Below are 14,358 nucleotides of genomic sequence, written 5' to 3' on the forward strand. Positions count from 1 at the left end.
AGTGCAGTCAGGAGTATTTTCCTCGGTTGGTGCAGTAGGCCTGGAGAGGAAATGCTCTTTTTGGGCTACATCACTGCACAGGGAGTGCAGGAGGTTCAGCTGAGGTCTCACTCCTACCACCACCACATCTCTGCTTCTGTCCTCCAGAACTACAGCACTCCTTTCTTCCAGTTCGAGCCCAGCCCTACCTGCAGTGATCTGAGCTCACAACTCAGCTCCACATGCATAATGAATCTGGAATCCTAACCCACTGTTACAGCCTCCAACAAAGCTGCCATGCTGGTTGACAGTATCCAAGTACAAAGGAAAAAACTAAACCTTATTTCTTTTGTTTTTGTAGCACCGTTTAAGCTTTGCTGTTCACAGAAAAAAGTCTTTGCTTGGCCCTATCCCTCTGTCAGAGCAGCAGATGTTTTAACTGCAAGCCACCTTTCAAAGAGAAGGTATTTTGGTTTCTTCAGAACTCTACCCTGCGCCTAACATTTAATTTGGTGGGGGAATGTGGAAGGATTTAGGATGAAGCAAGAGCTAAGAAGTAGAGAGCGGACGCCAGATGGCATGGTAACAGGCACAGAGCAGCTGCTAATGGAGTCAAACCCCTCCTCTCTGGGAGAGAGGAAAACATGCCTGAACCCTATCTACCAGGGAGGCTGATCAGTCTAGCAGATGGGACACACCACAGTGCAGGCCAGCACATGGGCTGGAGGACTCTGCTTCACTGTGCATCTTGGCTTACCTGCGTGGCCAGGCTGAGGACCTGCTGAACCAGCTCCTGGGTCTCAGAAGGCTTTTTTAAGAACAGCTTCACTATAGCAGTCAGCAGGGTGAGCTGCACCTAAGAGAAAGGTACACAGGAGAGAGATTAGAGTCAGCCTTGCTTTAGCTATGCGTCCCGGGTCTCAACATCCTGTACTAGTATGAAATTCACATCCCATGCTTTCTAACTATCCCATGCATTACACTATTCTTTGTCAGGAAAACTCAGTATAATGAAACTCAGACTTTTGCCCGTTGTAAAATACTTTTGCAAACAAATCCCTGATCAGTACACTGAGATTTATGTAATATTGTGATGCACCTCATCACCATTCTTCTGTATGTTCTGGTCGGTAGTAGGGCTATTCCCCACGAAGTATCCAACATGGAGAAAGCCCTACTGCTCTGTCTTATCCACCCACAAAAGAAAAAAGAAAATAATGTTTGGGAGTTAAGACCCCAAAACAAGTCTGCAGAGTCCCAAGAGTTTTATTTTAGCTAAATACTTAAGTTTTCATTGGGAGGTATTTCTGACCACTACAGTAATGCTTACAATTGGTCCCACAGACACACTGCATGAAGCACTACAGACAGGATGTATAACACAATTTTTACCTGAGTACTTTCATCATGAAAGCCCTCCAGGAAACTCTCCAACAGCTCATCTGCATTGTCAATCCTTTCTGCATATTCACCCACTATCCAGATCATGGCAGCTCTGGCATCTGGCTCATCCAGGGAATCCAGGTTCTCACAGAGGGTGGCGATGATGCTTTCGTACCTGATTTATCAAAATACAGGTGGGTTACTAGGGTGAATTCAACTTGCATTACTCCATCTTTGCCCACATCACTCTGCAGAGAATCCTGCACTGAATTACAATGTCTAGTATTTCTACGCAACACAAAATAAACAGCATTTTCACTCAACTGACCATATTCCTAGGGTTTTTCTTTCCCCAGGCTGAGTGCTAAGATCTCACTGGGTTCTCAAGAGCTTCGCAGTTTGTGTAATCAGCAAGACCACCCAGATATAGAATTCCAGACAAAGCTGCCTCCCTTTCATTTTTGCTAAAGGGATGTTTTATCCAAACAGGTCAAACCATGAATCTGTGCCTGACCCTGCAGCTTCACTGGCATCTTCAGACTTCAGCTCTAAAATTGGATATCACACTTCCCCAGAGGCTTTGCTGTTAAACAGACAATATCCCACACTAGTTATTTAGCTTCCTCGATCCCCATGAGTGGGTATCCCTGTCATAAGCATGCAATCTATCTTCTAACTGACAGCAGAAATTGCCAGAGAGACCTGCACATGTCCCATATTACTTTTTAAGGTGATCATGAAGTCTCTGCTGAAAGAGACTACTGCACTATTCTCTAGCTGAAGAGGCAGTGTTTTATTGCAGAAACTGCTTAAAATAAGCTGAATACTGCCCAAGCCAGAGAGAACACTCGATGGAGAAAGCCAGCATCATTCTGTTCAGCACAATCTGCCTGGAATTTCAGACCATGAAAGCCATGAACTTCCAGGAGATTGTATGCAAGCCTTCTAAAAGAGATGAGGAAAAACAGAAGCCTAATGCTGCAAACTTGGTCAAATTTTTCTTTTGGCATCCTCTGCGAGATTTTTACTTGCTTTTGATGAAGTCTTATACCTAGCATGCATACAGAGCTGGGGGAAGGAAAAGCTTTCCACTCAAATTATTTCTGTCAGGCTGGTATCTTGTCTGGAGCTGACATCTGATTCCTGCCACACTAGCAGCTAGGACCAGAATGGACACTGCTTTTCAGAAAGAAAACCACCTTGGCTTCAGCGGCCTGGTAAGCTACACTGACTGGGGTTTGCATTGCTGTACTGTGATGCTAAAAGACAAAAGCTTCCAAAAACGTTGCAGTACTTTCACCTACTTGTTGGGGTACTTGCGGAAGATGTCCCTGATTACCACGATGGCCTCCTGGACCACATAGTTGACCTTGGTCTGGATGAGGTCCAGCAGCGTGCTCACACAGCGCTCTGCAGATTGCTGGGGGGGAAGAACACAAACACCACAATTAAAACAAGCTGAAGAACTACTTCTGCCACAGCAGATGCTGAGGAGCCTGGCATTAAGAAAATTGCCTGCATTACTACTTACACCACCCTCACGCTGGCTAGCAGGTGAAACATGTCACTGAATGAGCTCTCTTGGACTTGAAGCCATGGCAATCAGGGCTGGGGCTGAGGTCACTAGCAATGTGTGAAAACACAGCCATAAACAGAAAGCCAGCTGTTGCCAATGCAGCTTTCACGCTAAGTTCCTAATTCCCAGCCACAGACCCTGTAGGATAACAAGGACTGGTCGCTGGCATGCTCCAGGAACAAGAACTGGAATTAGAGGCAAACAATTCAGCGAGGTCTGCTCCCAAATAGCAGCAAGGCAGGACAACACAGGAGCAAAAAACTCCAGTGCTAGAGAGCCTGAAATAAGGATAGTGATTTGGCTAGTAGCAGAGCACATATGAAGCCTCATTACACAGCTGGTGATTAATGTGAGAAGCAGACTGCTCATGACACTGCCTAGGCAGTCACCATCAGCACATTCATAAAGCATTCAGGATCAAGACAGATGTCGTAGGGCACAAACAATAGCATCGTAGGTGGATCTTTCAATTCAAGTGAGCTAATAGTCCCCTCCGCTTTCACAGCTCTCGAAGGCTGGGCAGGAGGCAGAGGAATGAAATGGCATTTGAGTAAGTTGCAGGAATCCGTTCTTTGAGAATGGGCAAAAATCTCAAGGACAAACCCAATGACTTGTATGGCTAAATTTAGGACAAGCAAAGACTAAAAACCTCACTGTGATATTTTTCTGCCCCCGTGACTGTTGCAGTGGTATCTTACAAACACAGCCTACAAGCACAAACAGTGGTAATGCCAGCACGGGGATCAACCAAGGAGGCACTTTATAAACCAGCATTTGCACCATCTTTGCAAACTGGTACCGTGAGACTCTGCCCTGAAATCCACACCAAATACAAATATTTAAACTCCTCTGGTTTTGATACAATACCTCTCCCTCCTTAGCATGACTTCATATGCACTACACTGCTACAGAGGCAGCAAAAAGACAGCCTGACAACATCCTGCTCTGATCTCTTCTCTTGGTCAGGAGGAGATTTGAGCCTGGGAACTGGACGACTCTTCAGTTTCCTGGAGACTGACCAAGGGCCCTGGCTCAACACAGACCAATGTCATTCACAGCAGGAACCTCACTCGAAGTCCTTACAGGCTAGATGCTCCAGAGCTTGTAATTTCATCTCTTGCAATTTATCAACTGACCTTAAGATTTACCTGGGGTAAATCTGTCCTAAGCCAAATCCTCTTTACAGCATCTACAGCATCATTTGCTGTTTACAGCTCAAGCAAATGCAGCCCTCTCAGAGCTTGCAAGCAGCAAAGTTTCAAGAGATGAAGATTTCAAGGAAAAGCAAATTAAGGCTTATTTTTCTTTTCTTTAGATGCTTTGAAGCATGATTTTTCCAGGAAGAGTACGACATCCACTTTGAAATACACAGTATTGATTTCGAGCCCAAAAGTCCCTTGGAAGGCAAGCCATCACGTGGGCACATGCTCAGTAGAGCAGTCCTCAAGTCCCTGCAACAAAACACATCCCAGCTCACCCCATCCTTTGTAAACACACTGCTGTTTGAAGGTGGGTGTCCCCGGGGGCCACAGTGCTCTGCAAACTGATGAAAGAGTGCCCCCAAAAGAGCTCTTGAGTTGGCATGAGAAAGAACAACCAACCAGCCCAACTTGCTTTGGTGTTCTGCAGGAACCGAACAAAAGCCTGCAAGATGACTGAATTACCACACTCAGTCATAAGCCTCAAAGATTTCTAAGAGCTCGTCTGCTAGCAGAAAGTCCTGGAACTAAGACAAATCCCCCTCTAACACGGTGCCTGCTGTTTCTCCTTTGCTCTAGAATAATCACTGTTCTTACGACATCCGTGTCATTTCCTTTTCCTCGGAGGGGAACAGGAGCAGGGCTTTGTTTCCTTACAATCTACGGGGCAGATGGCTTCTCCATCTACTGCTGCCCGTGGAACAAACCAACAGACAACCCCCAGATACCCCAGAGATACCTTTACCTCATGCTAAACCACACAGTCTGCTGCAGACGCACCCAAGCTACCTCTGACCCTAGCTAGTCTATCTGTGCAAAACAATCTGATGTCCCCCAAACCCACAAGACAACTTAAACCTGGACAAAATCCACCAGCCTTGCTGTTCAGCATGCGTATTGCTTACATTTCCAAAATAAGCACCTCTGCTACTCTTAGCACTGTGCACTGCTTCACAACAAAGGTACTGCCACGCTTGCTCTACGGCTCAAGTCACAGCAGACAAATTTATTTTACTGTCTTACTCTTCTAGGAGAGATAATTAGACAAAAGGTAGGATCCTTGGAGGCAGAGCTGAGGTTCCCTGTGAACACTCATTCATCAACAGCTCCTGCCGGCTGCGTCCTATGTCAAAAAGCAGATTTCTAAGCCTTGGGAACCTGGACACTGATGGCTGTGAAAATGCTCTTCCATTAGTCATAACTCACAGAACAAACAGCCTCTAGTAAACACAGATGCGCAGGGGACAGGGATTAACCCAGAGATGAGGACACTGTAATGAGTTGTTCTATATTTGCCCTCTTAAATTTGGCTCTTGTCAGAGGAGTAAACAGACCTCATCTCTAGCAGCAGTGTCTTCAAAGGAGCACTGCTGAAAAAAATCAAGGTTAACTCAGCTTATTGAGAAATTCCCAATTATACAGTTAGAGGGTCACTGCAAATTTGTTGGGGCATTATCATCAGTACCGTGTGTATTGAATGCAACTCTGGCATGGCATCCAGGATGGGAATGAAGAGTGGAGAAGATGAGGGTGAGAAAGGGTGAAAACTTCTAAACCATCTTGATGCTGCAAGAACACACCACCTGTCACGTGAAACCAGGGCAGACGCAGGGCCAAGTCCTGCTGAGCAGCCCCTGCTGGGCAGTAAAGCAAGCTTGTGCTCCACAGCACAAAGACCCCAACAAAAAGGGCTGCCACCAGCTCCTTTTAACTTCTCAGTCGCCCTCTTTCATGCTCAAAAGCATTTCCTACCGTCACTGCTGTGGCTTCTCCCAAACAGCCTCCTGCCTGCAGGCAATGTGGAGGGAGCACTCTGTATTTTGAAACAAAGACTTGACACGGAGGCAGTGATCACCTGTCTGTTGGCCCCACTTAAAAGGAAGCCCACTGCAGAGATAAGCCTTTACAAGCCAAAGGAAGGAAGAGGAAGCTGCACAGGAAGAGGCTGTCGATTCTCTCAAGAGGACAAAGTTGGTGCCCTCTTTGTGCAGACTTACCGTGGTTTAGCAACAAGGGAAACCTGTGCACTGACACTGTACTCAGCCAGGCATGATTAGGTTATTTAAATCTGCTGCCAGTCAGTGCTCATGGGAATACACTTTAGCAAAAGCTAAATAAGCTCAGCTGAAATTAGACCACTTATGTGACATTTTACAGTCGTTTATCAGTTTACTGAAAAGTATCAACACCACAGCATAAGTCATCTCTCTCTTTGCAGCCTTTCTGAGCTCCTGTCAGGCACGCTGGATTTAATTGCAGCGAGTTTAACAAATTAAAAGCTGTTCTATTACGAGCATTTGGTGGATGTTCAACTGGCAGAGGACATTTCAAACTGTTGTTTTGGATAACTACAAGGGTTCTTGGGAACTTATTTGCATAAGCAGCTAGGTTAAAGAGAGCACACCCCAAATGAAGCCACAGGATACGTGCACCTTCAAAACTAGATAAGCAGAGGGAGTTAGTTGTGTTTGTGCAAGTTGTTCTTAAGTGACCCCAGACCCCCTAACTCTTAGCTGAACTCTCTCTGTTCAGCTGAGGGGAGGAGGGGGGATACAAAACATGTAGCACTGAGTTCCTCTGCACAATCTCTTTTCCTTCCCCCCTTCAAAAGGTCAGACCACAGCTGTTAAAGGAGGACCTCGTGAATAAGTGGTCATTGTTCCACTGGTGCCAACACAGTCAAATATTCCATCAGGACTGATTTTGCTGCCTTGCCCTGCCTGCAAGCTGAGGTCTGAGAGAAGCACACCACCCTCTTGCAATGTACTCAGCCAGAGCTCACAGCTAAGCTGTTCAGCTGGGGCACGATGTATCCAGGTCACTGTCACCAGCACTGCAGCAAAGAAATTTTGCATAATACGGGAAGTAGATGGAAAAGCCTAATATTGTTTTTGAAGTCTGAGAAGCATGGAAAACCCCGAGTTTCAGGTACTTGCCTCAACCTTGATGGCACAGCGACCGATTGCTCGGACAGCCTTGCGAACAAAGTCAACATCCACCTCAGTAGCGTATTCCTTCAGCTCTGCCAGGACCTGCAAAGCAAGCACACCAATGTGAGGCTGGGGTCACACTGGGAGAACATCCACCCAACAAACGATGCCACCTGAACAACAGAATACACGCAGGATGAATTCTTCCACAGCTAGCCACACATTCAAAGCAAGCACTCAAACCCTGCAGTCGATGTCTACCTCTGAAATCAACACCGCTGGGAGGAAAAATGGCTTGGAGTAGGCAGCCAGGCTTGGTTCAGGCTGGCTGAAGCCAAAACATGGCTCCATCAAGATCCCCTGACCAAGAACTGGGGACAAGACCAGTCCCACCAAGCTTTAATATTGCAAATTCCTCCTTACGGTGATGCTATAGCGAAGTAGGGTTCACCATATCCATGCACATAGAGTTTATGTACAGCTTATTGTACTTCATGTTCTACAGCTACCGTATGCAAAGCTCTAAGCAACAAGTTCTGGTCTCTCCTTTTCTGTGCTGAGATGAATCCCTGGATCCCTGCTGGATCAGGAAAGAGGAGGAGGAGGAGATCCAAAGACATCCTGAAACACCTCTACAGATTTAAAAACAATGTAAAGATTTTCTCCCCAGTAAGATTTCTTCTAGGGGTTGGAGACTAATGGAAACTGAACAAGGGCTTAAACCAAGACCTACTGGGGTCTTACACACCTCTAAATAAAAACCCAATTTATCTTAAATAAAATCACTTTAAACACGATTACAAAAAAAGACCCTATGCAATTTATACCCTCTCAAAATCCCGTGTTTCAGTTTCTCACACATGACATCAGGGACTTCACGCTGATGTCACCAATAGATTGCAAGGGAGAACCGAACAGCACAAAGCAAGACAGTTGTTTGAAAAATCTATAGCGAATGCCAATTCCTCAGAACAATGACAAGATAAAGAGGCCTTGAAGGGCCAGACTGCAGACAAATAAATCTACAAGGAGTAGACGGGACATCTGTGTTTTGAAGCTTTATTATTGCCTTGGATGATCTACACTGCACAGTACTTAGCACCCAGGTTTGGTAGTTTATGCTGTCCAAATGCTGCTCGAGTCTGAGCACCTCAGACACAAGTACTCTGCTGCCTTGGTCTAGTGCAGGCATGCAGATTAAGCGTCTTGACAAGCTGCATGGGGAGGAAGAGAGTGGAAGCCTGCTCTCAGTGGGTCTCATTTCAGGGCGTATTTCTGACAAAGCTTAGGTTGTTTTTGGGAATGCCTCTTTAGAACCAGGAAAGGATTTATTTATTACTCTGCAGATCCCAGTTCCAGACTGTGCCCCCCAGACACTACTGCCTTTCATCCAAACAACTTGCATTATCTAAACATTATGCATTAAAATTGGTACGGAGCCTACCAAGAACACATAGAAAATTCTGAATACATTCTCATGCAAACTGATTTTTAAAATGTTTTCCATGTACCCATCACAAAAGGGGCGTGAATTACCTTGCTCTGTTCCAAAACAAACAAGGGAAACAAAAAAAATAATCCCAAAGAACAGAGGAGAGAGCTGTAGAGAGCTGCTTAAAAACGTCACATTAAATGAACTTGCTTTTTGACAATTATGATAGGACAATAAGAGCATTAGCCAGATGCATTACTCATTCTGCATTACCATTAGGCCTTGCAACCAGGGTGGCATTTGAGAATGCTTCCTTTCTTTTCAGAATTTGAATTAAACTACATTAAAACCAAAAGAATCTGTACTGTAAAGTGGTCTCAACTTAGTTTATCTCTAGCTTTGGGAAGTTTCCACCCTGGAAGCAAGTTAAGTTAAAATAAAGGTTATTGTAGCTCTGAAGAATGCCTGTACAAGGGTGTAATAATTTAACTAATACACTTGAAAGTCACACTTCAGTAATGTTTGACCTTTTTGAATGCCTCCATTACAGGCACACCTCTCTCACTTGAAACAAGCCTCTCGTTCTAACCTCAGCTCTAGCAGTGACTCATTTGACAGGAGACATCAGCTCTCCTGGAAATGTAATCTCTGAGATGATCTGCCTAATTGTCACGACTCCTGGTACCTCCAGTTACATTATGGAGGCAATTCCATAATTTAGGCAATACTTTCCATTAAGCAGCTGCAAAGAGCACGGGGACAGTGATGTCTAACAGCCAGGACACTGGCAATAGCCGCACACATCGTCTCCCCAGGACCTTCCCCAGAACAGATGCAGGATCCATTACAATTTCAGCTGACCTGGGCGATGTTGGCTTGAGAAGCCAGGCGGATCATGATGTCCAGTTTCTCCAGCTTGACATAGATGGGGTCGTTGTACTTCACGAAGAACACCTTGATTTCCTGCTTCAGGATTTCAGGCCTGAAGGAAACAAAATGTTGTCTCACCCAAGACTGGTACAAACAGTGGGCTCTATCCTAACTAAAGGTACCTTCGGTTTAGAAATCTACCCAGACTTTCACTGCAAAGCAGAATGGTGTCATTTTCTCTGAGACACACACCAAACAACAATATGAAGGAAGTTAGCAGGCTAGAGAAAATTATTTAAATACAAAATACAGAATTTAAGTGTATCTAACCATATCTATGTCTCCACGTCCATTTGAATTGCTGAGCCAAGCATTTTGGGCAGTCAGTGGACATCAGTGTTTTCAGTGAAAGTGTAACACCCTTATCTTAAGGCAGAACCTGCTGACTGACAAACTCATTGTCTGCTTTCACTTAGAAGATACTGGTGCCACTGCACAATAGCTCTTCCATGAATGTTATCAGGTAAAAAAAAAAAAAATAGGAAAAAAACAGGTAAAAAGTTAAAGGTAAAAAGGTGTCATCCCACCTTTCCAGTAGGGACCAACAGTACCCAGGCATGTGAGTGGAGGTAAACTGGTTAAAAAACCAACCCACTGTACATCATTATATCACAAGTCTGGTTCTATGCTCAAGAGCAAATAGCATAAAGGACGTTGAGTTTCTACAGGTCACTACAACCTCTGCAGTTACACCCTCCTCCCTCTATGAAATCTGATTTACAGTGTAGTAGGAGGACACTTCTCGCTGTGCTTAAAAAGGCAGCAAAGAGAGAGGCAGGTAAAAAAGCACTGTATGACACTGGTATCACGAGTGCGCTGCAAAGACAACTTATGTAAGCCACCAGAGTCACAAGACTGCTTAATCCATCCCTTGAAAGGGCTGAAACTGGATTAAATGCAGTTCGGTGTATGTGGAAATACCTGAAGGCCTGAGATAACACACCCAGGAGTAACACTCCTTCAAGGTTTTACCTTTTTTGCACAATCAAGTTGATGTTCCTCAGGGCAACATACTGAACTTCAGGCTCTCCAGACAGCAGGGTAACCAGCGGAGGGGCAAGTTTCTTTAGCAGCATGTTGTAATAGTCAGAATCCTTGGGCAGAAGTTCCAGGAACTTCATCAACACTTTCACTGCTGACAGCACCACTGCCGAGTTGGCGTGAGACAGCCGAGGGGTCACCCGTTCACAAATACTGGAAACAGAGGAGTAAGAGAGGGTTTGAAGTTATTTCAGAAATGTCAAATATTTCAGATCTTATCTGAACTTAGGAGATCGTGCATGGCTGAAGACAGCTTCCTCAGACCCTTCTTTGCCTCGGTTTTGTTTACCAAGAACAGGCAGCCTTGCTTTCCTGAACACAGCAGGAAGCAAACAAGAACGACTTCTTTCACAGCTCCAGGTTTCTCTCCTGCTACAGCTAGCTCAGAAACTCTTCCAGTTCTCAGCACTAAAGTCCCAACGCACATTCAGTTATTAGCTTTCTCTTCCTTTGCCTCGTGGTATTCTTTCCTATTTCTGTGATCTTGTCTGTCACTTACAAGCACAACTTTAACAGAACCGCTACCAGAAAAAACACTTCAGCCCCCATAGAATCACTCAGAGGTGATACACGCTTCTGGCTTGCTTGGGGGGAGGTTGCTGTCATTTCAGCCATTTGTTTCTGCAAAAAAAGAAGATTTCCATTGCTCTGGAGATATAGGCAAAGAGTGACCTAAATATCCTCCCAAGTCTCAGCTTCACTACTTGCCTCAGCGGATCCTATAGTCAACAGCATCCTAAACAACCCAAGCCAAGCAGAAAGGAAGTTTGGGTTCATATGGTCTTTCTTACAGCATCTGTCAAGTTTCTTCCCACCCCCTCCTGCATATTGCTAACCCAGAACAATCTTCTTCCCATCTGTGCCTCCCTAAAGTTTCTTCATCTGAAAGATTTGCTTTCAGCTGCTCTGGAAAGGAAGCAGCAGGGCTAAGAGAAGAGCACAAGAGGCTGGAAGTGAGCCAGAGGCCATCCCCAACTTCCACTGCTTGAGGTCTTGCAAGCCAAAGTTGCTTCCTTGCTCCGTGCCTCAGTTTCTCCATGCACAGGGGCAGTGGCACGGGCTGTGCTGTAAACGAGAGCACTATAAGAAAGCAGGTGCTGCCGTTCTCCTGTCTGCAGTAAGACAGGCTCTAGGAGTCAAACTCCACAGAAAGGAGGAGAAGTTGTTACTGCCCAGCCAGTTTTACACTCCACTGTAGCTGAATTAAGGCTGAGGAACTGGGACATGTTCACAGCTGCTCAGACTAGTGGTCCCTTTCTGACAGAGCTAGGACAATACCAGCCTGGCACCCCGGAGATCTCTGCAGGTTTCTAGCACTCATTAATATCTGCTTTCTGGCACTGCCTCTTCGAGCACAAGGGGGAGGGAGGTGGAAAAATCAGCAAGGCTACTGGCAGGCCTTTTTTAAAAAGTGGATTATCTGATGTGCCTCAAAAAAGCAGAGTTACCAAAGAAACCCAGCAAATCACAGACGGCCCGATCACATTTTTCCTGTGGGCTCGTGCCCCTTCCTTCCCCTCCATCCCACTTTTTACATGAAATCAAGTCTGAGAATTCCCTGATTCCAAGTAACTTTCCTTGCTTGTTCCTTGTTTTCTTGGGTACAAAATCTGACTTTTTGCAATTTTGGACACAGATCAGGAGGAGGCTTGAAGTGTGTGAATTAATACTAGGTAAACCTAAGGTCTCTGTATATAGCTTTAGTCATTAGAACTAAAAGTAGAAGCACAAGGGAGAATTTGGAGAGATAAGTATTTTTTTTAAAAATTACCTTTAGTTTTTATCACAGACTAGCTTTTAGTGGGGAAAAAAAAAAAACCTTCCAGCCTCAGACCTGCAGTAGTATGGAAGCCCCCAAACCTAAGGGTTTTTTGCCTCTCAAATTAGCAGAAAAGACTTGAAAGCTCTGCTTTAGAGCAGGAAACCCCCCAAATAGTGCTTCCAGATGGGTCTAACATTGTTATAGTGTTGGTCTTGGGCTGGTGCTTTCTTCGTAGGGTCAATTTCAGTAAGGTCTGGCCGTTTAAAGGGAGAGGAGAAAAAAAGTCAGCCAACAAAAGAAATTGGTTCTGCAAAGGGAAGAGGCAGGTTTCCAGCATCAGCCCAAATTCCCCAAACTTGCCTCCTTAAGCTACTTGTACTTCAAGTGCTATTTGTGCTGCTACAGCCCTGAACACAGAGACCCTGTTAACACAAGCCCTCTTCAGAGAGGTGACACTGCCACAAGTCTGCAAGTGCTCTTCTACCAAATAACCCCAGGTGGCCCGTGCAGAGAGTGGGATCCAACATACCTCTGAGCTTCACGATCATCCTTGGGGTTGTAGTTGGACAGACAGTCCAGGATGAAGATCTGGCCCCACTCCGTGCACTCATTTAAAGCCGTCAGCAGCTTGTTAATGTTCTGAGGGTTGAGATCCAGCAGGTTGCTGTTGGGATGCGATTCGCTGATTTCTGACAAAGCAGCGACGGCGTTCGCTACCACCTGGGAGGAGAGGAGACAAGGAGATGTATTCCCTGCTAGCATGTCTTCAGAGGCTTGATGGGGATTAGCTTGAGCTTAGCATGGGTTTCATGGGGAAAACACGGAGATCCTGGTGCCTGCTCGCAGCAGCCACCATGTCAGTCATCAGAGCCTTCAGAGACCCAGTACAACCTCCAAAAACTTGGAGAGCCCACAGCTCGACTGCAGCCTTACTCTTTGCCAAAATGTGAAGTCTCTTGGGGAAGAAGTGAAAGAACAGCAGCACAGCAGGAGGGGGCTGCTGACAAACACGGGAAACATGGACAGTCAGCGCAGGTGTAAAGAGCATTTTGCTAGAGAAGTTACAGCCTGAAAATGGTTTCGTCTATCACAGGCAAAAGATAAAGATGTCCCTGGACAGAACGGGGACTTGGGACCATGACTTCACAGGAGACCTCGCAGCAGAAGGAGCCAGAGATGGCATCAGGATGCCCACAGGGATGGAGCAGAACATCTCACCTTCTGCAGGCTCCAGGCTTCCACCTTGGAAGCTTCATCTCCCCCCTCTTCCACCAGATGCTCAACTGACACAGCCAAGGTCTCAAAACCTTTCATTGCTTTCATTCAGGGAGGGATGCCTCTTGCCTGATTTCCCCTTGGCAGCCCTGTGACACACGGCTTAATGCAATCCAAGAAATGAGAACCACCTCCCCGTAAGAGAAGGCAGGTGCCAGGTGGCCTTTAGCCCTGCAGCAATTCTGCCAGGTCACTCCGTTGGAAAGCAAACCCACAATTTCCCTACGATGGCCAGCTCCCATTATATTTTTAATAAGGCATCTTTCAATCGCAAATAGTCTCCATAGAACCCAACAGGCTGCGAGGCACTTTATGGAGTCCTGCTAAAGCACAACTCAGCATTGAAAACGTTCTTGCTGTACTTAAGACACTATAAAGTCTTCCCTGTTCTTCGCATGGGTGAAAGGAATGTGCTTCCTTGAGGAGGTCCAGGGCACAGTCTGAAGCAATACAAGCTTCTGATTCCTACTTCCATGCTCAAGCTCTGAAGTTATTTTAACAGATGCCACACGAAGACCTTTAAAATAGAAGAGTTGCAGAATTCATACACAAAAATAGAAGATTTTTCTATTTGTTCCCTTTGAGAATAAACGTTTCATTTGTTTAACTAGAACAGGGATTTAAACCTGAGTCTGACACACAGAACTGATATACCCAATGAAGAGGCATTGTCAGGATATTCTACGGTGTATATACCATGTCATCCCCAACTCAAAAGGCAAACCTGCTCAGATGAAGCCTTGCAGGATTTTCCACGGAATTAAGGCAGAGATGTTATTAAAAATCTCGTGTTTCTCGGATGACTGAAGAGGTTTTTGATGCAGCACACAACACAAGAACAGTGCGACCAG

At 45.5% G+C, this 14,358-nt stretch overlaps 1 protein-coding gene across 5 annotated transcripts in view; it reads right to left on the bottom strand.

Annotated features, from left to right (window-relative positions):
- Positions 1 to 14,358, bottom strand: part of AP2B1 (adaptor related protein complex 2 subunit beta 1) — an 82,661-nt gene that overhangs the window by 41,988 nt on the left and 26,315 nt on the right. For all 5 annotated transcript variants that reach the window (XM_084493038.1, XM_084493041.1, XM_084493037.1 and 2 more), the window contains 7 exons: positions 12,762 to 12,952; positions 10,402 to 10,623; positions 9,361 to 9,481; positions 7,074 to 7,169; positions 2,667 to 2,782; positions 1,372 to 1,537; positions 737 to 835 (listed from right to left, as the gene is read on the bottom strand). In XM_084493038.1, the coding sequence (XP_084349164.1) occupies positions 737 to 835; positions 1,372 to 1,537; positions 2,667 to 2,782; positions 7,074 to 7,169; positions 9,361 to 9,481; positions 10,402 to 10,623; positions 12,762 to 12,952 (1,011 nt within the window). The remainder of the gene's footprint in view (positions 1 to 736; positions 836 to 1,371; positions 1,538 to 2,666; positions 2,783 to 7,073; positions 7,170 to 9,360; positions 9,482 to 10,401; positions 10,624 to 12,761; positions 12,953 to 14,358) is intronic.

Source organism: Aythya ferina (genome assembly GCF_964211825.1).
Source record: "Aythya ferina genome assembly, chromosome: 19".
In the NCBI taxonomy this organism is placed as follows: domain Eukaryota; kingdom Metazoa; phylum Chordata; class Aves; order Anseriformes; family Anatidae; genus Aythya; species Aythya ferina.